This window comes from Myotis daubentonii, chromosome 1, assembly GCF_963259705.1.
Source record: "Myotis daubentonii chromosome 1, mMyoDau2.1, whole genome shotgun sequence".
In the NCBI taxonomy this organism is placed as follows: Eukaryota; Metazoa; Chordata; class Mammalia; order Chiroptera; family Vespertilionidae; genus Myotis; species Myotis daubentonii.
In genome coordinates, this window is record NC_081840.1 from 52,395,396 (window position 1) to 52,420,037 (window position 24,642).

General features: G+C 43.5%; 1 protein-coding gene across 4 annotated transcripts in view; it reads right to left on the reverse strand.

The window, feature by feature from the left end:
- Window positions 1-8,187: 8,187 nt before the first annotated feature.
- The window catches only part of MYZAP (myocardial zonula adherens protein), a 90,546-nt gene continuing 74,091 nt past the window's right edge, over window positions 8,188-24,642 (reverse strand). For all 4 annotated transcript variants that reach the window (XM_059700253.1, XM_059700263.1, XM_059700244.1 and 1 more), the window contains 2 exons: window positions 17,676-17,776; window positions 8,188-9,152 (listed from right to left, as the gene is read on the reverse strand). In XM_059700253.1, the coding sequence (XP_059556236.1) occupies window positions 9,053-9,152; window positions 17,676-17,776 (201 nt within the window). In that variant the 3' untranslated portion in view covers window positions 8,188-9,052. The remainder of the gene's footprint in view (window positions 9,153-17,675; window positions 17,777-24,642) is intronic.

A 24,642-nucleotide genomic window follows, 5' to 3' on the forward strand; every position in this document is an offset into this window, starting at 1 on the left:
AAGGGATGTGGGTGAAATTTGTCAATCCCCACTATGCTTTGGGGGGAAGAGGGTTTGCATACCACTAACTTTGTGAACAATTTGACTTCTCTGGGCCTCAGTTTCTTCCTGTTTAAAATGAGGGTATTGAACCAGACAGATTCCAAGATGCCTTTCAACACTTAAATTATATGATTCCAGTATGATTAATGTTATAATACATTCCTTGGCAACATCTGCATCTATTTAAGCTCATAAATGTTGAGAAGAAATATTTGGTATGCAGTAAACCAGGAAGCAGGTAGCTCCCTTTAAATAAATACTCATCCAACACTGATGAAGTTTCAGGTTTTATCAACCTCTGCTGGACTCCCACAGTTGCCCATATCTTATGAGACTGGATAATGTTTCCCATCACCTAGAATTCTTGGGCTTAATTTAATTTTTATATCTAATGGATGACAGCTCTGAGTAATTTAAGATTGTTTATAAGGTTTTTAAAAACTGAAGTTGTCCAAATAGCAGGAGACAAGCAAACTATAATTAATGATGTGGGAGGAACATCATTCCAAGCAGACTGGAGGAAAAGATGGTTTGAAGGAATAAGAATTTTCTTTATAACGCACAGAAAGAAAAACAGACAATGCAAAATTGTGAATGTGAGTGACTTTAAGATGGACATGTACTTCAATCTGGGTGAGCATCCTCCCTACCTGCCTCCCACCAGCCACTCACCCCCATTATTTTACCCCAGACCCTTCCCACCTTCATGCAAACTTCCTGGGCACCAGGGCACCTGAGTTTGGGTGTGTGATGCAAGTATAAGTGAAAAATTTTGCCCATCTCTTTCTTTTCTGAGAGTCTACAATGTGTATAGCACAGAAACGTCCTAGATTACTAGCAGGAGATATAAACTTGTTATAGGAAAGTGTTCTTTCCCTCTAAATCTCCATCTTCCTAAGACTTCTGTGCTTTAAGAATACCCACAGCCGGGCAGAGGTGGCTCAGTGGTTGAACATCAACCTATGAACCAGGAGGTCATGGTTCCATTCCTGGTCAAGGCACATGCCTGGGTTGTGGGCTCCATCCCCAGTGGGGTGGGGTGGGGGGGGGGGTGTAGGAGGCAGCAGATCAAAGATTCTTTCTCATTGTTGATGTTTCTGTCTATCTCTCCCTCTCCTTTCCTCTCTGAAATCAATAAAAATATATTATTAAAAAAAGAATTCCCACAAATGGTTCTCAGATAATTCATAGATTTAATATTCCCTCATATGAGACTACAGGGTTTTGTTTTTATCCTGTCCACCCCCACTCCCTGGAATCAAGTGTGAAAGGTGAATTTTAATTCAAAAGGACAGCCTTTCTTTGGGGAGAGGAGAGGCCAGTTTCCTTATTTTATAGTCAGACTAGTAAGTGCTCTGTCAAAGCACCCTGTTATTTTGAACAATTCCTAAAGAACTGTTTGCGAGCATCTCAAACAAAGCATAGGCATTGTTTACAAAGCTTGATATAACATTTTTATCTATGACAAAAGCCATTTTAAAAGGTCAAAGAAAATTGCGAATTTTTATGATCAGTGTGGACACATTAGCATCTTTATAACATCTCCTACTCTAAATTCATATTGGAGGTTTTGTAAGGAAAAAGGTTAACTCGAGATAACCCTTAATTTATTTTCCTTCAGCACCCCAAAAATGTTCAAATTAATTTGTGGGTACCAAAGAGACCTTTTATGTTTAGGATTGGGCCACAAAGTGACCAGTTAAGGTTCTTCTGGCCGAACGTGTTTTGTTTAGGAGGTGGCAAGTTAAGAGGAAAGGGGGGAATTAAAACATTTGCGAGATGCCATTAATCTCCAGCAAGAGCCTAGAGTTGTTGTTTTTTCCCCCTTTCATTTCAGAACTAATCCAGCTTTCTGTTATTTGGCTCAGAAAGGTCTTAAATCTGTAACAAGAGAGTAACTTCCTGTTCTCAAGAGTAAGGCTGCCAAAGAAAACATTTACAAGAGAAGTCCCAGGGCCAAAAAATTGCCTACTAATTATTTCTCAGCCCCCCCTCCCACCCTAATGCAGGAAGGTGAATGCTGTAAATGCTGTATGTTAAAACTCTAAAGTATGTATTGAGAAATTAAGAGAAAACCCCCAAGAACTGTTTGCCATTTGTTTATATTTTATTGCATCCAAATTACATCAGTTTTATGGCCCTTGGGCACACATTAAATATTTCTTATAAATTTTGTTGGGAATTCCACAAAGATTATACTGTACCTTTATCAAAATACATTATGGAAGTTTTTACCTGGTACCTTCCCAGCTGAAGAAGAGAGAACTCGCTCCTGGTTTCAGGAGCTGACCTCGTACTGCCAGGGAGACTGTGATGTTGCTATGAGCTGGCCTGACACTCACAGGCAGGTCTCCTTGGTGAGCTACCTACTCAATGCCATCCCAGTAAAACCCCGGCAGCCCTTTGGTAGAAACTGACAGACTGTAAAATTCATATGGAAATGCAAAGGACCTAGATTAGCCAAAACAGCTTCGAAAAAGAAGAGCAAAGTTGGAGACTACCTGGCTTATGGTAAGGCTACAGTAACCAAGACAGTGGGGGTATTGATGTCAAGACAGGCAACTAAATCAATATAACAAAATAGACAGGACAGAAGTAGAATTATGACCAATTGACTTTCTACAACGCTACAGGGGCAATTCCATGAAAAATGGGTAGACTTTTCAACAAATGGTGCTAAAACAATTGGATATTCACATGTGAAGAAATTTCTTTCATTGATACTTCTAGCCACATATTAGTAATCTAATCCTGCAGAGTCCAATTACCCCCAAATTTAGCAGCATCTACCTCTGGTCTCTCTTCCCAGAAACGCATCTCCAGTCTCCCTTTTGGGCTTTTCCTTCCCTGACAAAATCAAATGAGTGATTCTCAAATTTGTATATGAGGAAAAGGAGACTAACTTTCTGCTCATCCAGCCACATTCTCCTACTTTCCTTCTGTACAATACATGTCCAATAAGAGGAGATCCTTGGCTTTGCAAATGTTCATGGTGCCACACCTCCTTCCCAGCAATCCTATGCAATAAAAGGCTAATATTCAAATCGACCAAACAGTAGAATGACCACCAGGGGGCAGACGCTCAATGCAGGAGCTGCCCCCTGGTGCTCAGTGCACTCCCACAGGGGGAGCGCCACTCAGCCAGAAGCCAGGCTCATGGCTGGCGAGCACAGCGGAGGTGGTGGGAGCCTAAGTCGTCAGCCGGACAGACCCCGAGGGCTCCTGGACTGTGAGAGGGCACAGGTCAGGCTGAGGGACCCCCCCAAGTGCATGAATTTCATGCGCCAGGCCTCTAGTTACTAGTAATAATAGCAGGTATCAATAATTGGCATGTCTCTGGTGCAGAGCTGGAAAAATTTTCCATGCTATTTCATGTGATCTGCACAGCAAGGCTATGTGCGGGGTGCATTTCCATTTGCTTCCTGGGCAAAACTTCTTACTGGGGCACCGAGCCTCAGAGAGCTGAAGTGACCTGACCAAGGGGGTACTGCAATTCAGTGGCAGGCCTGGGACCAACTCCAGGCTCCCCACCTGTGTCCTGGAATCAGACAAGCCTTGAGTTTGAGTTTGATCCCTTTGAGTTTCAGTTGCCTTGTGTACAAAATGGTGGGGACAACACCTTCCCCACAGGACTGCGTGGAGAGGCCAGGTATGTAAGCTGTGCTGCCTCAGCAATCTCAGGCCCCTTTACTTCCCTGACCAAGGCCCTTTCTAGAATGCTTTTCTTTGTAGATTTCTTCATGCTCATCAAGGTTGGGAATGATCCTCTCCAAATTATGTATGGGAAACTGCTTCCAACGTGCTTACATCCCTGGAGAGACAGAAAATGGATGTGAGGATAAATGATTAGCTATAAGAGTAGAAGAGATGGGCAGAGACAGCCAAAAGTCAGGAGGAGCCCGACTCACTGGGACATGTTTTGGTATTGACAAGGTCTTGAGGTGCACATGTGTGTTTTCCTGGCACCTGGCATGCAGCACCTGGCACACAGCACCTGGCATGTGCTGGTTGACCTGAACTGAACCTCTGAGTCTGGATCTCAAGAAAAACACCAGAGTCTGATGTAGCCTGAGCTCCCCAACCCTTGCCCTGAGGACCAACCTGAAGGTCCGAGAGCAGGCAGACAGCATTTGCTAAGGGAGAAAATGGGTGCCCAGAGTAGACATACTGGTACATCCTTGGTTAGTGTGCCCTCTAATGGGGACCATGTCACATCCCCCAACTCCAAGCACTTCCCAAATGTTCTCCTCTCCCTGGCTAGCTCTGAAATCTGCCCTCCGGGGCATGTCCCACTCAGATTCACACCCCATCTCAGGCACATATCCTGAACTTCCCTGCCTCATGGCTGGCTCTTGCTCCTGGCTCACTAAGCAGCAGGCCCTCTCTGATTCCAGGGCCCAGGGGGACACCTGCTCCTCTGAGCCCAGTCCTGTTTCCTGTCAGCTGCCCAGGCACTCTCTGGGCCGTGGAGACGCTACAGGCCTGCAGAACACACCTGCAGTCCCTGAGCTCAGGTATCCAAAGGCAATATCCTGAAGGAATTTTCCTCCCTGCCTGTTTGGAGGACATATGCGTCTGCTTAAAGCAAGCAACTTTACACACGCCTTCCTTTCTCATCCCCCATGCTGGCAAAGGGGCTGAGAAACCACATTCTCATCCTGTGGGGGTGAGTTTCAATGGATTCAAATTTCCACAGGCCAAATTAGACCTAAATGTACATCACTTTTGACCCAGCAATTCCTTTTCTAGGAATTTATCCTGAGAAAATAATTAGGCAAATGTAGCAAGACATATTGTACAGGATGGTTCAACAGAGGATTGTTCAAAGGGAGTAAAATTCCAACAATAAGGAATAGTTCAAGTGAACCATAGAACATCATTAATTGGAATCCAATCCTAATAAAAGACAAATAGGGTAATTAACCGTACCTCTGATACGCTTCCCATTGGCTAATCAGGATGATATGCAAATTAACTGCCAACCAAGATGGCGGTTAACCGCCAGCAAAGATGGTGGCTAATTTGCATACTGCAGGCAGGGCGGGACAGTGCCATCCCGCCTGCCCCGCTGCCATCTGGGCCTGCTATCTGTAACCCAGGTGGCCGGTGGCCCGTAGGGGACCCAACCCAGGGCTGGCGGGCGGGACCACAGCAATCCGCCACTGGCCACGCCCACAAATGGCCCTCCTGCGGGGATACAAGGCTGGCAGGTGCTAATGTACCAATCTGCCAACACGCACACCTGGGCCGCCTTTGCCCTGAGCAAACTATGCAGCTGGGAGAGGGGACTGGGGCCGCTGGGAGCAGGGCGGGAGCTGCCTGGGGTTTGCGTCAGGCAGCCCAGAGCGGAGTGCAAACTATGCAGCCAGGAGAGGGGTGAGGGGCCGCTGAGAGCAGGGCAGGAACTTCGGGGGGTTTGCGTCAGGCAGCCCAGAGCGGAGTGCGAACTGTCCCGACCGGTAGCTGCTTGCTCATTCACTTACTTGCTCATTCATTCACTCATTCACTCACTCATTCATTCACTCATTCACTCACTCAGCAAACACTCTCAGGTCCCTGGCACCAGGCCAGGCACTGAAGGTGAAGCAGGATAAGACAGAGCTATGTCCTCAAGATGTTAGTAATTCAGTAGGACAAAGCAGGCACATGAAAGAGGCAGTTGTATGCACAGATACACTGTACTGGGTTCGGTGAGGGCTGTAACTAACACCAACTTTGTTCTCTTGATAAAATGGGGCCTCGGGAGCCAGGCCGCCCCAAGCCTGTAGGCCTGTGCCTAGGCCAGGAGTGGCCAGGGTCCCAGAACATGACAGAGGGTGCAGGGCGGGCTGAGGGGTCTGGCCCCACCCCTCACCCTCACCCCCAAGTGCACAAATTTTTGTGCACTGGGCTACTAGTTAATTATAAGAAACAATGGTGTAGATACCTAGAATTATCATAGTAAGTGAAAAGTAGTTACAAAAGTATGCAATGGTAACAGGCAGCATTTATTGGGTGCTTATGATATGCCAAGCACTATTCTAAGAACCTCACAGATGTTAACTTGCTTAATCACCACACAAACCCCAGTTAGGAAGGAACTGTCACTGTCCCCATTTTACAGGGGTTTGAGGGGATTCTATGACTTGCCCAAGGCACACACTCAGTTGCTGAGCACATTCTGCATCTCAGAACAGGGGCCTGTTTAAGAACAAAACAAAATAAATGGTGTGTGTGGGTGTAAGAAAATCTGGAAGGACTAGACTAAAAATATTAATTGAGGAATAATGTATTATAGCATGTTATCTTTTTTTAAGTTATATATACTGCTGTTCTTCATTTTATTAGACGAAATTTACCCTGTCATGTTAGAGTTCATTCTGCCAGTTCTACACATAACCTGTGCTCAGGAGGAGATGAAGAGTTTAACTCTCTCAGGTAGTGGGTCAGGGGTCACCGGAGTTAACGTTGACAAAGGATCAAGAAGGGTCATCTCTATTTCTTTGTTTCAGTCTACACTGCTCAGGAACTCACTTAGTCTTTCTGAATTGTTCAAATGTTCAGAATTCTCTACATCGGTGATGGCGAACCTATGACACGCTTGTCAGAGGTGACACGCGAACTCATTTTTTTGGTTGATTTTTCTTTGTTAAATGGCATTTAAATATATGAAATAAATATCAAAAATATAAGTCTTTGTTTTACTATGGTTGCAAATATCAAAAAATTTCTATATGTGACACGGCACCAGAGTTAAGTTAGGGTTTTTCAAAATGCTGACACGCCGAGCTCAAAAGGTTTGCCATCACTGCTCTACATGTTAAAGATATATTTAAAAATACAAAAGCCCCAGCCCTGGCCAGGTGACTCAGTTGGTTGGAGTGTCATCCCATACACCAAAAAAAAAAAAAAAAAAAAAAGGTTGCAGGTTTGATTCTCGGTCAGGGCACATATCTAGGTTATGGATTCCATTCTCAGTTGGGGCATGTAAGGGAGGCAGCCAATCGATGTTTCTTTCTCATATCAATGTTTCTCTCTCTCTCTCTCCTTTCCTCCCCTCTCTAAAATAAATAAATAAACAAATAAACAAATAAATAAATAAAATCAATAAACATATCCTAGGATGAGGATAAAAAAAAATACAAAGGCCCCAGATAGAGACCACCTTTAATGCTGTGAATGATCCATGGTATTCTTTGAATGTAAAATTACCCACTAACATGTTCCCCTTTTTTCTTTCCTGTTTTAGGAAAGAGAGAGGAGGGAATGTGGTGGTGCTCATGGAGCAGTTTTCATTCCTGCCTCGCTCCCATTAAAGCTCGCATTCCTTCCTGCGTTGCATTTCATTTAGAAATGGCTGTCCGACCAGCTTCTCTAGAGGCCTGGGGCTCGCAGTTCCCTCTGCCACTCCAAGTCCAGCTTCTCTCTCCTATTCCCAAGGGCTGCCGTTGTCCGAGATGCTCCTTTTCTGGGCGTGGTTTCTCGCCGCTGGGGCATCCCCATGAGGGGCCCAGGAGGCAGCAGAGCCTTAAAATAAACCTGCAGGATGAAGCAATTGCTCCTGCGCTCCGCGCCCGCCCGGCCAGTGCCTCTGTGTGAACACCGCATTCCGGCCAGTGCCTCTGTGTGAACACCGCATTCGGCACTCACATCAGCTGTCCGGGGAGGAGTGCTCAACCCAGGTTCTTAGAAGATGAAGCTTTGGAGACTGCCCAAGGTCCTACAATCATAATTTAAATACCACTTTGGCTTCAAAATGCACATTTTCCTTTTTACACTATCCTGATTCACAGGGATTTACCCATCTAAGTTCCTTTGCTTTATTTCTTCGGTGCTTTATTTTTTTGAAGTAGGGAAGGGCAGAGGGGGGATTGCGCAAAAGGGAGGGTGATTTTTTAAAGTAAAAACTACTTTTGTATTTTATAACCATGTATCTTATTCTTTTCAGAAAGAGAGTTAACTAGTTAAGTTTCAGAGTTTAAAAATACACATACACACACACACCATACCACACACACACACACATATCTTATGGCTCATAAGTGCTTCTATGGATTATGCTAATTGAAAGCTCACCGTGCCCTGACCTTAACACCCACTTCAGAGTCTGATTCCGTTCTCGACCCCTTGTCCATGGTCGTGAGTGAAACACAGAGACAACATCAGTAGAACAAAATATATGGCATTTATTAAACAGATGTGACACGGGTAATTATAATATTAGAGTAGAGCATGCATGAACAAATTACTCATTCGTTTAACAAAAACACCAATCAATACTGAAAACATGACATGATTAAATTTCCACAACATACAAAATTCTCTTTCAGTTAAAATGAGAAAGAAAAAAAAAAATCACAGGTTGAATAAATACAGTGATTTCAGCTGGCTCCACAGAGGCATAAGGCACAGATTAAACGAAGGGATTGGCAGGTCAGAAGGAAGCGTGTCTGCCCACATGAGGACCATCTCCAAGGGTTCCCTCAACGCTGCACACAACCGAGAGGAGACCGCACTTGTGCTGGGAACAATCCACCCCCCAGCCCCCACCCCCGTCAAGTTCCCCCGTGCCCATGCTCTGTGGGCAGGCTGCTCTGTTCCAGAGAAATACTGCCTCTAATACTTTTACGGGTAAACAAAGCCTTCATGCGTAACAAATGGTCCTGGCCAGATTAACATGAAATTTCAAATGAATGCCCTTTTTCCTCCCAACTGAAGTCTAGTAAAACAAAATAGATTGTGAGGGAATTCTTCTGACAGGACTTAAGCGTATACATGGAAAACGAACAATGGCCCAGGACAGCGGAATAGGCTGGTTGGGTGTTTGAAATATGACCTTGTAAACCTCTCTCCTGCCCTCCCCCTCCGCCTCCACTTTCCTTCACATCTTATGAAATGGATCAGAACCGCAGCAATTTCCATTCTGGCTTAAACTGCATATGCGAAGAAGCAACAGTCACCCTTTCCAGACTTCAAGCCGCTGGGTCCCAGGGCCTTTGTCCATCTGTAAAAAGTGCACGTCTCTGAGGGCCTAAGTCAGAGTTTTCTTCATGGTTAACTCCAGGACTCGTGCGTATGGGGCATAGTTCCTGGAAGGCATTGCGGAGACTTCACGGGTCCGATGTGCTTCGCTGAGAAATGAGAAAAGGCTGGTCAGGAAGATGAAACAAAACTCTCCGTGCTCTTGGGTAAGTCAACTCTAGGAAATGGCTTTTCGACACTTAAAAACAGACTGTAATAATGCAGTTGAATATTTCATTTAAATGTTACTAAAGGGACCATTATTTGTAGCAAATTGTAAAGGCTTAGCACATGCAAGGCATCCATGATTCAGAAAAATATAAAACATGCAATGAAGGAATTCATAATTTGGTGGGAAAGATCCGTACATAAATCATTTTAAGATGATGTATTGGGCACGACTATAATAGAGACGTAAAGGGCTGAGCTGGATATTCTCCATTTGCCCACTCAGATCTACTTTCCCTCTTCTCCACTCACTCTCAGCCCTGGGGAGCTGACCCGAAGGTCAGCATCAGTGGACTCCCTCACCGTTCATTGGGTCATTTGACCAATTGGGACATGATAGCAGGAGATGAGAAAACAGGGCAGAGAGGTCAGAACATTTGTTCCCTCCTGGCCAGGTGGCAGGTGGCCATACTCGGCTGGCAAAGGCCATAGGTACAGCCCTACCCTCTGTCTCCTCCACTGGCTTTCACCCCTGCCTCTTGAGGCCCAGACTCTGCCATTGTCCTTTGCTTATTTTCCCTAAAGGTGTCCAAATCTTTATAAATAGTCCCTTCCAGCCAGGACCCTGAGAAATTAATATATTATGGAAAAACTGGAGGCAGAATGAGCTAGCATCACTAGGAGGGCACCTGGAAATCCGCACAGGGAAGGTGAATCTTGAAGGATTCTCAGGCATCCCTCACGTGGGCAAGGAGGGGATGGGAATTCCAGGCAGAAGAAACCGTATGCGCCAAGGCAAGGAAGGGCGAACACGAAGGCCGCAGGTGCGAAAGGAGACACACTTGGTTCAACTGGAGCAAAGACTTCAAAATGGAAAGCGGGCAAAGCCGAGACGTGGTGGAGCAGGGCCCTTGGTGCTCTCTTACGGAGTTCAGAGGGGACAGAGAGTCCCAAAGGCTTTCAAGGGATTTGGGGGAATGATATGCTCATATTTTTATTCCAGCAAGGTACCTTGGTACTGCTGAGGGCTGGCTGCTGAGGGGTCAGTCTGGAGGCAGAAGGTTAGTTGGGAGATTTTTGCTATTTAGGATGTGATCATGAGAATGAATTCTAACAGTAGCACTGGAGGTAAAGTAACAAAGAAAAGTTAGGAAGATATGCTGGAAGTAGATTTAATAGGATTTAGTGACTAAGATGGAGCCATAGCTCATATTTTTTCCTCCTGGATACATAATACAACTACATTTCCCAGCCTCCCTTGCAATTCGGTGGACCATGTAACTAAATGAGCAGAAATCATTTACAGTTGACCCTTGTAGAACATGGATTTGAACTGTGCAGGTCCACTCATAAGAGGATTACACGGATTTAAAAAATCTGCATATAAGTGGGCCCACACAGTTCAAACCCGTGTTCTTCAAGGGTCAATGGTATTTTCAGTCTGCAGTCGGAAACCCATGTACGCTAAAGGCCTACTTATCATAGTCAAATTTTTGATTGCGTGGGGGCTGGGGCTCCTAATTCCTGCATTATTCAGTAGTCAACTGTATATTGCTTCCAGGTTTAGCCTATAAAAACCTTCCACATAATTATCTGATTTCTCTCTTTCCTTTCATGCAGTGGATACAGTAGAGGACCCAAGAGGACCCCAAAGCCCAGGCAGAGTCACTAGACAGGAGAACCCTGGGCTCCTGGATGGTGTGTGGAGCGAGGCCCATGCCAACCTGACTTAGATTGTGGTGAGAAATCAACCTTTACTGTGCTCAGCCCCCAATATCTCTGGGCTGTTTGTTACAGCTGCTACATTTCTTATCCCGACTGTTGCAATGACCAATTATGTATATGAGATACAACACTCAACTCTCTTTCCCCTTACTTTCCATGTCCAATTACGCACCAAGTGGTATGGAATTGAAAGTACTGTTTTGTGATCTCTCTTCTCTATCCCCCCAGCCACTGCCTTAGTTCAGGCTCTCATACTTTATCTTTGAATTTTGGAACAGTGTTCTAAATGGTCTCCCTGACTCCACCTCCCCGAATTTACTATCCATTTGCTGTCAAGGACATCTTCCTAAGAAGACAACAGAGCACATTACTGCTGTTAAAATTCTCTAAAGTCTCCCTAATACTTCCTGGGTGAAGTCCAACTCCTCTGTCTGGCCTAAAGGCCCTCCACCATCTCCTGTTTTATCTCCTGGCTGGCTTTGCAAACCAGCACACAACTCTCACCATTCACTGCACTGCTGCCCACTCCCTGCAACCTCATGCTGTCCCCTCCACCTTGAATGCTTCCCTAATCAGATCGATCTGATGAATTCCTGCCTGTATTTCAAGACTCAAACCAGGCAGCACCTCCCATATGACAATTTCCCTGACTCCCCCCACCAGTGATAGAAATGATCCTTCCTTCCTTTATCGGTTCACAGTTCCCTTGAGCAGCGCTGCTCAATTCCCTGCTTCCCAAAGGTTCACTTCTGCTAAACTTTCCCAACACTAACACCTCCCACTACCTTGCAGTGATTTTCAACTAAAGAGTAGTAGGGAGACAGTTTCTTAATGAAGTCTATTAGAAGCTTGGGGCAGGAAGGGATTTTAAACTTCACATGTCTCTCCCCAATTGATTCAATATGTCCTTTCCAAGCCCTCTGCCTTACCCTCCCCATAGCACCCTGAAAAGGCCTGTCACACAGGCTTCTGACACACCACTGGGAGCACCTCATTGCAGCCCTGGTCTATGCATTTGTCTCCTCTGCTGGGTGTCAGTTCTTGAAGAGTGAAAACTGCATCTCACTCATCGTCATGGCCCCAGAAGCTCACTCAGGCCAGGCACAGAGCCATCACTCCACACACAGGTGACAGAGGGAGCCAGAGGACCAAGGATGCTGAGAAGGATGCTCAGAGTGTCACCTGCCACACAGAGGAAGCCACGGGATCTGGCAACCCCGGAGTCCGCAGTGACCTCACCAGGCAGGTTCGTGGAGTGCCAGGGGCAGAAGCCAGATGGCAATTTTTGCCAACCACTGTGAAAATTCCCCATAACAGAAATGGTCTCCAGTGACAATATCCTAAAAGCCCATAAAGTGCAGAAATATTTATAAAGGTGGACCTTCCGGGCTTCAGAAACAGGCTCATACAGCCCAACCAAAAAGAGTGAGGTATTTTACTCAGTTGATCACTAGGAAACAATAAGATTTAAGAACACGAATAATTTTTTCAACCATATAACTGAAATTTGACCATTTTCTTTAAAACATTAAGGCTATTGTTAACCATTTATAAATCCATAAAGAGGAAATTCCCCTGGGGGAATGACAGCAGAATCAGCAACTAAAGCTTTGACAAAAGCTACTTTGTGTTCTGGTCTCTGCAATAGAAATTTGAAAATGTAGGCATTTTAAAGAGCTTACTGTGTGCTCGGCACTTAGGACCACAGGGAATATTTTTCATTAAATTGTACCTATTAAGACATAATTTATGAGTTTGCTGGAAACCAGGTTTTACTTGGGGCAGGAGTAAGAGGCCTCTTTTCTTTTGTTATTTTTGTTTTCATTTTTCTCTGTGAACTAAGGTTAGCTGACCTGAAATTGCTCTCCACGGCTTTAATTAGCATACGTCAAACCTTTCAAATAAAGCGGTTCAATCTTTTATTTTAAAAATAGGAGTTTAAAAGCCCCTGAAGTCACACTGAGTACCTTCTCACTTCTTCCCCTTCTCCTTGCTCCATGAAGAGATCCTTGCTGTCCAGGAATGTGTGTAGCAGAGATTTAGAGGAAGGAGGGGAAGGATTTGAAGAGAAGAGCCAGGAGGTTGAGAGATTAGACATGACACTAACTAACCTCAGGCAGTGGGAAAAGAAAGATATGAAGCAAGTCATGAAGGAAAAAGGCAGCACTGTGTGAGTGAGTGAGTCTAGGAGCAAACAGTCGTGTCTCAGAGGTGACTGCAGTATACTGAGCTTAGGTAAACTGGGAAAGCAGTGGCAGCAAAAGAAAATATGCAAATGTGGTCACTGCACTGGGGACCCTATGTCTGTGACTCATCTCAGCAAGCTTCTGAGGGAATTACCATCTTGCTATTCTAGGTGAGAAAACTGACTTGCACAGCTGTGGATGTAGCAAGAGGAGGCAGACCCAGGACCCAAACCCAGAGTTAACCTCCTGCAAGTATTCAACCACCACTAAGAGAAACCGACTTTGGTAGCGAGAATGACTGGCTCAGTGATTGATCTCGTGGTATGAAGATCAAGCAGACATGAGCTGGGAGCACCCAGCAAGCAGAAGGAAACAAAGGCTTGTATGCAAGACAGAGAGATTCAACTACTTCATGGCTCAGCCACAGGGTAAAGCCAGGAGACTGGATGCCATCTTTGTAGAAACTACTGTAACCAAGCTAGAACCATGAGGAGTTCCTACAGTGAGATCTTAAAGGAAAAAGAGGATCCACCAAAAAACATGAAGGGCAGGCCAGGAAGGTAGGAGAGAACCAAGAAAGGAAAGTCCTGCAAGGGTAAGAAACAGACACTCTTCTGCTAAGAAGGACTATCAAATGCTAGAGAGGGATGGCTCCAACCAACAGATACATGTGCCTATTATGTGTGAAGTACTATTCTGCTAGTAACTAAGTCCCAGAGAGACTGCAGCTAGTGAAATGGATGAAAATCCCTGCCCTCCTGAAGCTTACATTCTAGTGGGGGAGAGAGATAATGAAAACGAAGAGGTAAAATATAAGGAAGAAATGTTTTTCCGCCCTAACCGGTTTGGCTCAGTGGATAGAGCGTCGGCCTACGGATTGAAGGGTCCCAGGTTCGATTCCGGTCAAGGGCATGTATGTACCTTAGTTGCGGGCACATCCCCAGTAGGGGGTGTGCAAGAGGCAGCTGATCGATGTTTCTCTTTCATCAATGTTTCTAACTCTCTATCCCTCTCCCTTCCTCTCTGTAAAAAAATCAATAAAATATATTTTTTAAAAAAAGAAATGTTTTTCCAAGTTCTTTATTAAATAAACTAGAGGCCTGATACACAACATTCCTGCAAGGGGCTCAGCCCTCACAGCCCCAGCTTCATCCGGTCGTTCTGCTGTTTGGTCCAATTAGCATATTAGCTCTTTATTATATGGGATCATATTATAATACAGATCAGCTGCCTAAGACCCCACTTGGTGTATATCTTTCATTCATTCATGAAATAAATGCTAGGCCAGGGGATGGCACCCTAGCATCCCTGTCAGTAGGCTACCCAGTGTTGGCAGTGATGGGGGAAATGTGTGTGTTGGGGGGGGGGGTGGTGAGGAGGGGATGATAAAAAGGGCTTGATGGCTCTGTAAGTAAGGAAAAGGTTAATTTCAATTCTTTTCAGCAGTACATAAATAGAGAGCAGCTCTAATAGACAGATGCTATTAGCCATAGCACAGCGTACAGCCCTTGCAGGTGTAAGGAGAAATGAGCCGTAGGGCTACTCCACAGTGAGACTTTGTGCCGGGGTCTGGGACACGCTGGGGCCACTCTGATGTCTTAGCGGACAGAGCCTCTTCAACCCCCGGGCCTGTCTAGAGGGTTTCAGACCACTGATAGTTTAACTGAGGGGTTCAGTGCATGCTAAAGCACTTCGCACTTGAATAAGCTATTAATACACGTGACAAAATCATTAATAACCACCAATAAAAATTAAGTTGGATACACTGTCTTAGCACACACATTCATTTATATTTGATACACTGTCTTACATGTAAAGTCAGAGATTTTACTTGGTTAATAGTAATATAGCTATTATTTAGGAAGTGCTTAATTTAGGTCTAGTTACCATGCTAAACACTTTGTACACATTTTCATGTAATCCTCTTAGCAACCCTCTGAGTTCTGATATTACCATCTTCATTCCCATTTTAAGGTGGAAATCACTGAGGCTTAAGAGAGATGACGTAGCTTGACCCAGGCAGTGCTCAGCTGACAGCTGGCCGGGCAGGGCACACCTGCAGCCCGGGGTCGCCAGCTGGACCACACTGCCGAGTCCTTTGTGGGAGAAGAACAGGGAGTAAGAACCAAACTCTTGTACATCCCTGAGGCGTAACTCAGTGCTTTCGTGGATCTAAAACACTGCGGAGAAGCCTATTTGTAAAATATTCAGGAAAACACCATGGAATCTTGTATTGGTTAGATGCAAGTTTGAAGTCCAAATTAGAATCAGGAATTTTGTTGGAACACACACAACACAATTTAGTGACTCTATTTATTATTTTGAAACCACACCAGGGCTCAGAAAGCCTGGTTCTAATCCTGGCTGTGCGGCTTCCAGTCATCACTGTATCTCTCTGGGCCCCAGTTTTGATGTCTATAAAACATGGGGATTAAGCTAGACCAGGGGCTTCCAATTTGTTTGATCATAGAACTCTTTATTCAAACAAAATCTTACTTGGAATCCAACTATAAAGCACACTAAAAGCTGAGTTCTTCTCAGTTGGTTTTCTTTTGGTGATGGTGGTGGTGGGGAGGGGTCCCCACAAGCCAGCTCCTTGCTCACGTCCTCGCCCCAAAGCCCCAGCACAGAGCGTGGCGGTTCCAAGAAGCACAGGTGGAAAACTACTGCCCCGGATTATCTCTAAAGACCTCGTGGTCCTCACCACCCTGGCTGGCGTGGTGCCTGTCACATAGTAGGCACTTCATAAATATTTGTGAGGAAACGAATGAAATATTATTCTGCCTTTTCGGAAATGTGGATACGTAGTTTTCATTTCCTCTGCTGATTGACCCAGGTAGTTAAAGTGCTAAGATGGATCCTGGGGGAGACCAAATGTTACATTTATGGAAAAGCTGCTTTTAGATACCGAAGTGGCTTCCAAGTTCACTGTGGCCATAAGTTAAGGGTCTGTCAGCACTTCCATTATGAAAACCGCTTTGTGGTTTCATGACTTCGCCATAAAAGTTTGCTTCAGGCTATCCTTCGGCATACAAATTGAAAACCATGTTTTAAGCCAAAATGTGGGAATTAGAAAACAAACAACTGATTGGTTTCAGACACAGTTTTGGACCTGCCCTGGCCAAACAAGATTTATTATGTGGGCAATTAGAGTGGACTAAGCCAGTTGGTTCTTAAAAAATGAAAAGGAGGGAAATGGCCTAACATTTATATTTCAGAAGGGGTTCCTGGATATGATCAATCATTCCTTTTTAAAATTGTTATTAATTTATTGACTTGAGAGGGGGGGGGGAGAAAAAGAAAGTGACATGGAGTTGTTGTTCCATTTAATTCACTGGTTGATTCTCATATGTGCCTTGACCAGGGATGGAACCCTCAACCTCGGCATATGGAGATGATGCTCTAACCAACTGAGCTACCTGGCCAGGGCGCTTTTTGGCTACACCTTTATTATGTACTCTGTACCCCACGTGGATGAGGCCTGGGGTCTATTTACAGAATCTTCTCCCCCTTTTTTCCTTCTTTTTAAAAAACTTTTCTATTAATCATATCGGGGTGACGAAATTTGCCTTGCTTTCACCAGAAACAAGCAATGTAAATGAGAACAATGTGACCTTGGTTACCTGAGTCACAAGCCACGTGTCATCAGCATGCTTCTTATCAGCTTGTTTTATGTCCTCTTTGGACCAAGCACAGTTGTGAGCACCTGGAGACGGTGGGTTCCTTACAGGTTCCCAGGCTCTAATCTTACTAGGACGAGACCTAGGCATGGGCGTGTGGAGCTGAACATTGAACGTGTCAGTCCTCTAGCGCAGAAATGCAACCGAATGCAACAGGCTATGGTATATCTGCTCATGACTGAAGCACATCATTTATTTATGAATCTGATGCAGTGCTTGACAATACTCTGTTATGGTGCTGGGGCATAGATGAATTTTGTTCAAGATTTAGACCCTCCCTCACAGGTCCCTCTCACAATGTTGTAAGTCACTACAATATCTGTTTTCCCTTCTAGGCTGCACTCTAGGACAGGAACTAAATCTCATTCTTCTCCATGTCATAATTGTCTGGCACAATGTCTGTGGAAGGGAGGAAGGAAGGAAGGAAGGAAGGAAGGAAGGAGGGGGAAGGGGAGGGGAGGGAGGGGAGGGAGGGAAGGGAGGGAGGGGGAGGAGGGGAGGGGAGGGGAGGGGAGGGGAGGGGAGGGGAGGGAGGGGAGGGAGGGGAGGGAGGGGAGGGGAGGGGAGGGGAGGGAGGGGAGGGAGGGGAGGGAGGGGAGGGGAGGAAGGGAGGAATGCACTCACTGATAGTGGCACTCAATCTCTCCCTGAAGTGGCTTCCCAGATCTCTCCTTCACCTCCCCTCCCCACTGAACAATGCCCCCCTCCCCCCACAACTCCCACAGAAACCACTCAGATGCTTCAGCAGTCACCACTTATCTTTGAAGAAATATTTTTGATAGAAAGAATGCAATTCTCATCATAACAGCTCAGGAAAGTATTTTCTTAAGTCAAAGAAGAATTTGAGTCAGAAAAACAGGAAATTCCTAAATACCTGGGTACAAGATCACAGCCCACTCCAACCTCTCTGGTTTCCACTTCAGTCTTGGGCTGGGTTTCTATTAAGTAATCCAACTTGCTTTGTAATTCATTATTCTAGAGATGTGGGAGAAAAAAGTATTTTTAGTAAAACAAATATGTTCCCCCACAAATATACATGATATAAGTTACATGTATTATCAGATTTTCCCCCATGACATGGATATCCATCACAATGTATTAATCAAGCACCTCTTATACAGTAGGAATTGAAGAAATACATAGATTGGATTCTTACAGGTAGCTTTCTGTGCATGCACATACATATGTATCCAATTTTACATAAATGGAAACAAACAAAATATCCTGATCTACATATTAAATCTGTTTTTCACTTAACAATTTGTTGTGAATACCTTTCCACATTTATTAGTTTTCTTTTTATATCAACAAACTCTTTTAATGCATTCATAGCATTCCATTGTATAGATGTACATTATTTATTTAACTTATTGATGGGAATTTAGATATTTAGTGCATTTTTACAATTATAAATAAGGTAAGTTCAGCTTTTAATACTCCCTTATTAAACTATAAAATGAGTAACTCTATTAATTTAATTTAATGGGAAATACCTCTATAACTTAATAATTAGTATTTCATAGGTGTGGAAAATTCAGAATCTCAAACATATAAAATAGAACAAGCTCTTTGGGATTAAAATTAGCATTCTAATGACTTTTTTTTCAATGCAGGGCCAAACATTACGTAGGGTGATGATCACATGCTCAGGAATTGGAAATTTGCCCCATGGGGAAAATGAAGGACAAAGGAGCAAAAAAAGTTGAGGATATTGGAATGAAAACAGATGACATGAAAACAGATGAAATGATGGTGCCTAAAATCTAATGGGCAAAAACTTACACAGAAAATTCAGAAAGGGGTTAACAGTGATTATCTCTGTATAGTGAGATTTTTAGATGTTTAGAACTTAAAAGTTCTACTTATTTTTCTATAATGCTGGACTAAATTTTCACGAGGCAATGAGCATATCTATCTTCCTGGTTAGATCCTCAGAGCATGGCATGTAAGATGTGCACAATACTTCTTTATTGAATAAAAAATGTGTAAATGCCTTTACATATTATTTGCATAACTAGAAAAAAACGTTTCAGCATTTGTGTTCAACTTAAGTTGGAGCAGAAGCTGGGCTCCGTCCTCAGGTACTAGATAGCACATAAACGTCTCCAAGTTCCATGGAAACAGAGGCTCATTTGTTGGGAAGGAAGACTGTGGGCTACAGCTCAGTAGCGCCCGCTCTGAATGGGTGCTCGGATACAAACTCCTGGAGGGTGTAAAGAACCATGAATTCTTTCTAATAATGGGAAGTGGTGTAAAGGAAGGGAATTCAATCCAGATTCCCTAGCAGCTCAGAAGCCATGACAGACCTGCAGGCTCCGAATCTATCCCCTGACACTCAGTATGGGAGACCCCTGCTGGCTCCCTGCCAGGGGCACATCAGCATTCTCTCTCTCTCCCCCGCCCCCACGCACCCCCCCTACCCGTTCCCCCCTGTTCTCTCATATGTAAGTAGATTATATTATACATACTTTTGTACTTCGTTATTTTCATTTATATAAGCATTTCCTATTATAAACATTTTAATGGTTGCATTATATTTTCTCTTAATCTCTTTAAAATACATATGATTTTTAAAGCAAAAATTACAACAATATATTGTGGGTTTATAATGTATATAGATTCAATACATACAATAATTGTAACAGCAGGGGGAGGGGTAAATGGGCCTATATCATTGCAAAATTTCTACATTTCACAGGAAGTGGTACAATATTACCTCTAGGTGGACTGGGAACACTTAATGATGTATATTTTAATACCTAGAGCAATCACTATTAGAGAAAAGACACACGCAACATTCCAGTTGATAAATTGAAATGGAATTCTAAAAACTACTGAAATCATTGAAAGGAAATGGGAAGCAAAACAAACAAAAACAAAGGGAACAAAAAACAAATAATAAAATGGTAGACCTAAATCCAACAATATCAGAATAATTAAATATCAATGGGCTATAAACTCCAATGAAAAGATAGAGACTATTAGAATGTATAAAAAAGCAAGACCCAACTTCATATTGTCTATAAGAGATGCACTTTAAATATAGAGGTACAGCTCAGTTGAAAATAAGTGGATGAAAAATATATACCATGAAAATGCTAAACATGAGAGGGCAGGACTGGCTATATTGATAGCAGATAAAATAGACTTCAAGACAAAGAATATGAACAAAGGTAGTGACCAACATTTCATAATAATGAACAGGTTAATTCATCACTAAGACATAACAATAAAAAATGTGTATGTACCTATTGACAGAGCTTCAAAATACATGCCGTCAAAAATAACAGATTAGAGAAAGAAATGGATGGCCTAAAACCATGGTTACACATTTCAGAATTGATAGCAATTGATAGGACAATTATGTCAAAAACCAGGAAAACATAAATAATCTAAGCAATATTATTAACCACCTAAATCTAATTGATATTTATAGAACACACACAAAAACAGCAGGATACACTCTTTTCACAATATTTAACCGAGAGAAACCATATGTTGAGTCATAAAACAAGTCTCAATAAATTTAAAAGAATTAAAACCATACAAAGCATGTTCTCTGACCATAATGATTAAATTAGAAATCAAAAACTATAAGATATCTAAAAACAAACAAACAAACAACAACAACAAAAAACAACCACGCCTTGCTTTTTTATACATTCTAATAGTCTCTATCTTTTCATTGGAGTTTATAGCCCATTGATATTTAATTATTCTGATATTGTTGGATTTAGGTCTACCACTTTATTATTTGTTTTTTGTTCCCTTTGTTTTTGTTTGTTTTGCTTCCCATTTCCTTTCAATGATTTCAGTAGTTTTTAGAATTCCATTTCAATTTATCAACTGGAATGTTGCCGTGTGTCTTTTCTCTAATAGTGATTGCTCTAGGTATTAAAATATACATCATTAAGTGTTCCCAGTCCACCTAGAGGTAATATTGTACCACTCAACTATTCGGAAGTTAAACAACACACTTCTAAATAATGCATAAGTCACAGAAGACTCTCAAAGAAAATTAGAACATATTTTGAACTGGATGATAATGAAAATGCATCATATCGAAGTTTGTGGGGTGGTAGCTGAAGCAGAGCTTTCTTAGAGGGACATTTATAGCTCTAAAGGCTTATATTAAAAAAGAAGAGAGGTCTACGACCAATGACGTAAGGTCCACCTCAAGAAGCTAGAAAATGAAGAGCAAAGTAATACCAAAATAATTAGAAGGGAGGGAATAATGAATATCAGAGCAAAACTCAATAAAATAGAAAACAGACAATAAAGGAAATCAATAAAACTAAAAGCCATTTTAATTTTTTTTTTTTTTTAAATCAACAAAGTTGGTAACCCAATAGCTAGACTCATCAAAGAAGAGGAGGGCAGGGAAGGAGGGTGGCACAGATTATCAGTATCAAGAATTAAAGAGATACTGAAAGGAAACAGGTGGGTATCTAGGTGGGGGGAAATCACCAATCCTTACACTCCATACAAAACACTAAAATGAACTCCAAAAGGATCACAGGTCTAAATTAAAAAGCAAAAACTATGACATTTTTAGAGGAAATCATAGGAGAAAATTTCTGCAACCTTGTAGTAGACAAAGATTTCATAGGAGGCAAAAAGCATAAGCCATAAAAGAAAAAAAGATAAATCAAACTTTATAAAAAATAAAAACCTAAACAAAAACACCTTCAAAATATACCCAGAAAGTGACAAAGCAAATGAAATGAGAGAAAATGTTCACAATACATTTATCTGACAAAGAGCTGGTATCCAGAGTAGACAAAGTACACCTAACACAATAATAAAGAAAACTAAAGACTCAATAAAATAATGGGCAAAAGGTTTGAACAGACACCTTAAAAAATAGATATATAAATGGCCAAAAAGCATTTTAAAAGATGCTCAACATCCCTAGGGACCACAAAATGCAAATAAAAATCACAGAGATACCACCACATAACCTCTAAAATGGCTAAATTAAAAAGACTGACAACACTCAGTCAGACTGATGTGCAGAAACTGGAGCCCTCCAACTGCTGGTGGGAATAGAAAATATTATAACCCCCTTTTTCCCAACCTGTTTGACAGTTTCTTTAAAAGTTAAACCTACATCTACATCTAAAAGTTATCTGACCTAGGAATTTACACAGGAGGAAAAAAAACATGTCCACGTAATAATTTGTACAGTAATGTTCATAGCAGCTTTCTTCAAAATAGCCCCAACTGGAAACAACTCAAATGTTTATCAACAAGTGAATGGATAAATACATTGTGCTATATTCATACAATGGCCTGCCGCCCTGCAATCCATCTGAAATCATTATGCTGAGTGAAAGAAGCCAGGCACAAAAGAGTACATGCCGTATGATTCCACTTACATAAAATGCAAACAGGTCAGAGTGACAAAAGTGTCCCCTCCTTGGGGGGGGAAAAGAAGTGATTGCCTAGCAAGAAAGATTGACAAGGGAAACCGAGTAGCTGGCTGGGGACTGATGGGAATGTTCTCTTTCTTGATTGTGGTGGTGGTTTCACAGGAATACATGACTGTCAAACCCCATCGCATTATACACTTCATTTTTGTAGTAAAGTATAATGACATATAACATATTAGTTCCAGATATACAGCATAATGATTCGATCTTTGTATATATTGCTAAATGATCCCCACAGTAAGTCTAGTTAACATCCATCATTTGCACTTTAAATAGATGCCGTTTATTTACATAAATTAATATATAATAAGGTTGACGAGGGAAAAAGAAAAGATGGTGAGAGCCTGAACCTGGGTGGTACAAGGGAAGCTGTAAAGGGAGGGGCATATTTAAGAACTACTTAAAAATAAAATGGACAGGACCCGACACAGGAAAACACAGACTGCCTGCTGCTCCCCGTCTTGCAGAATGCGACTAAACTGCACCGACAAGAGCAGTTCAGACTGCCGCCTGGCCTGTGCGCTCAAGAGGTTGCTTCTAGGGTCCAGGATCAAGTTCCAGGGTTTTCCTGCTTTCAAATACCACCACCTTGCGTTTAGATGTGAAATGCATACCATCCAGCGGCTCTGGAGGCTGGGTGACTTCCAGGAAGGAAGGGCCTGGTATGGCACCTTTTGACAGTCTTTTGGAAGTTATGTGACAAATGCGGGGCAGCCACCACCTCCCCCGACTCCCTCAGGCCCGGGAAACAAGCAGCGAGGCTGTAGCACACACACTAACCAAGAATGTGTGTCCAATAAAGGGCGTGCATGGAGCCCTGAGGCCTGGGGCTGCTGCCCCACTGGTACACGGGGAAATGAATGAGTCCCAGGAATGCACAACAGACATGTGGAGAGGTTTATGGACCACACAGTACACAGTAAATGCAGGATGGACCAAACCAAGACATTCGAAGCCTTCCCTCTGACTTTTCAATGTAGCTGTACATGTAGGATTTCCAGCAGAAAAAAATATATAAAATGGCATTTATGCAGAATTTCAGAAAGCTTACCAACCTAATGGGGCTAGGCTAGACAAATTTTGGGGGATCTGGTTGGGGTGGGAATTGCATAAGCATCAGTAAGTACAAATGATGAATTCAGGGACCAAAATTATCCATATTTCTCTATTTAAGAGAAGAAGGGGGAAGAAGACAGGAAGAGGAGGAGGAAGAAATATATATCAATGACACCCAGACAACAGAAGAAATAATAAACACATACACTTTTCTAACCACTTAGTATTAACTAATTTAATCTCTGTAACAACTCTGTGGAGAGGATGCCATACCACCTGCTGCCGGTCCCAGAGCCCGGCACCGGCCCCAATCGCTCAGCACTGTCAGCGGGTGCGAGTGGTGGCTGCTGGTCCCGAATGTCCCTTAGCACTTCTCCACCTCCCCCTGTTCCTGAGAGGCGATCGAGGCCAGCAGCCGCCTCTCGCACCTGCTGCCAGCGCCAGCCCCACTCACACCCACAGCTGGCGCCGCCGCTTGCACCCGCTGCTGGCGCCCAGTGCCAGTCCTGATCACTTGGCACCATCAGTGGCTGCCGGCCCCGATCATCCCTGAGGGCTTCTCTACTTCCCCGAGCTCTTGAGGGGTGATCGGGGCAGCAGCCACCGCTCGCATCCACTGATGGCACTGGTCCCACTTGCACCTGCTGCTGGTGCTAGCCCCAATCACTCTGAACCATCAGAGGGTGCAAATGGGGCCGGCGCCATCCGCGCATGGGAGCAGCAGCAGTGGGAGTAGGGCTGCCAGCAGACAGGGGAATGGGGCCACAGCGGGAGGGGCTGGGCAGGGGTGCAGAGGATGGGCCAAGACCCGCCCCTGTGCCCACCGCAGCCTTGCGGCCCACAGTTCCTTTCAAGGTACACGAATTAGTGCACTGGGCCCCTAGCTCATTATATGTGTGCTTATAAAATTTCTGTGTTAAGTAAGAAAGAATAACAAAAGGAATTAATTGTAAGTCAGGTCGTCCCAGCACATTAGGACACATGGAAAGACTGGTTGTACTTGGTAGTCATACAGCCAGGTAGAAAGGGGCAGCAATTCCATGGCATTAGTGGTCACACACAATGAGCAAGGAAGCAACAGTCAGCAGTTTGTCTGCAACACGCTGAGCTAGTCACACAGCCGAGAGAGGAAAACCAAGCACTCAGACTCACTCTCTCATGTCCCAGGAGATGAAACCTCATGGTCCAACTACATATGGTGGAATATTAATAAGGAACATATTCATTTCCCATAATGCTAATGACCTGTCAATGCATCACCATGACAATGGGTCCTGAGTGTGAATCACCCTGAAACCACCTACTCCTGTGACCTAAGAATCACCCACATCCTCTCTCCTTAGCTATTCCGAA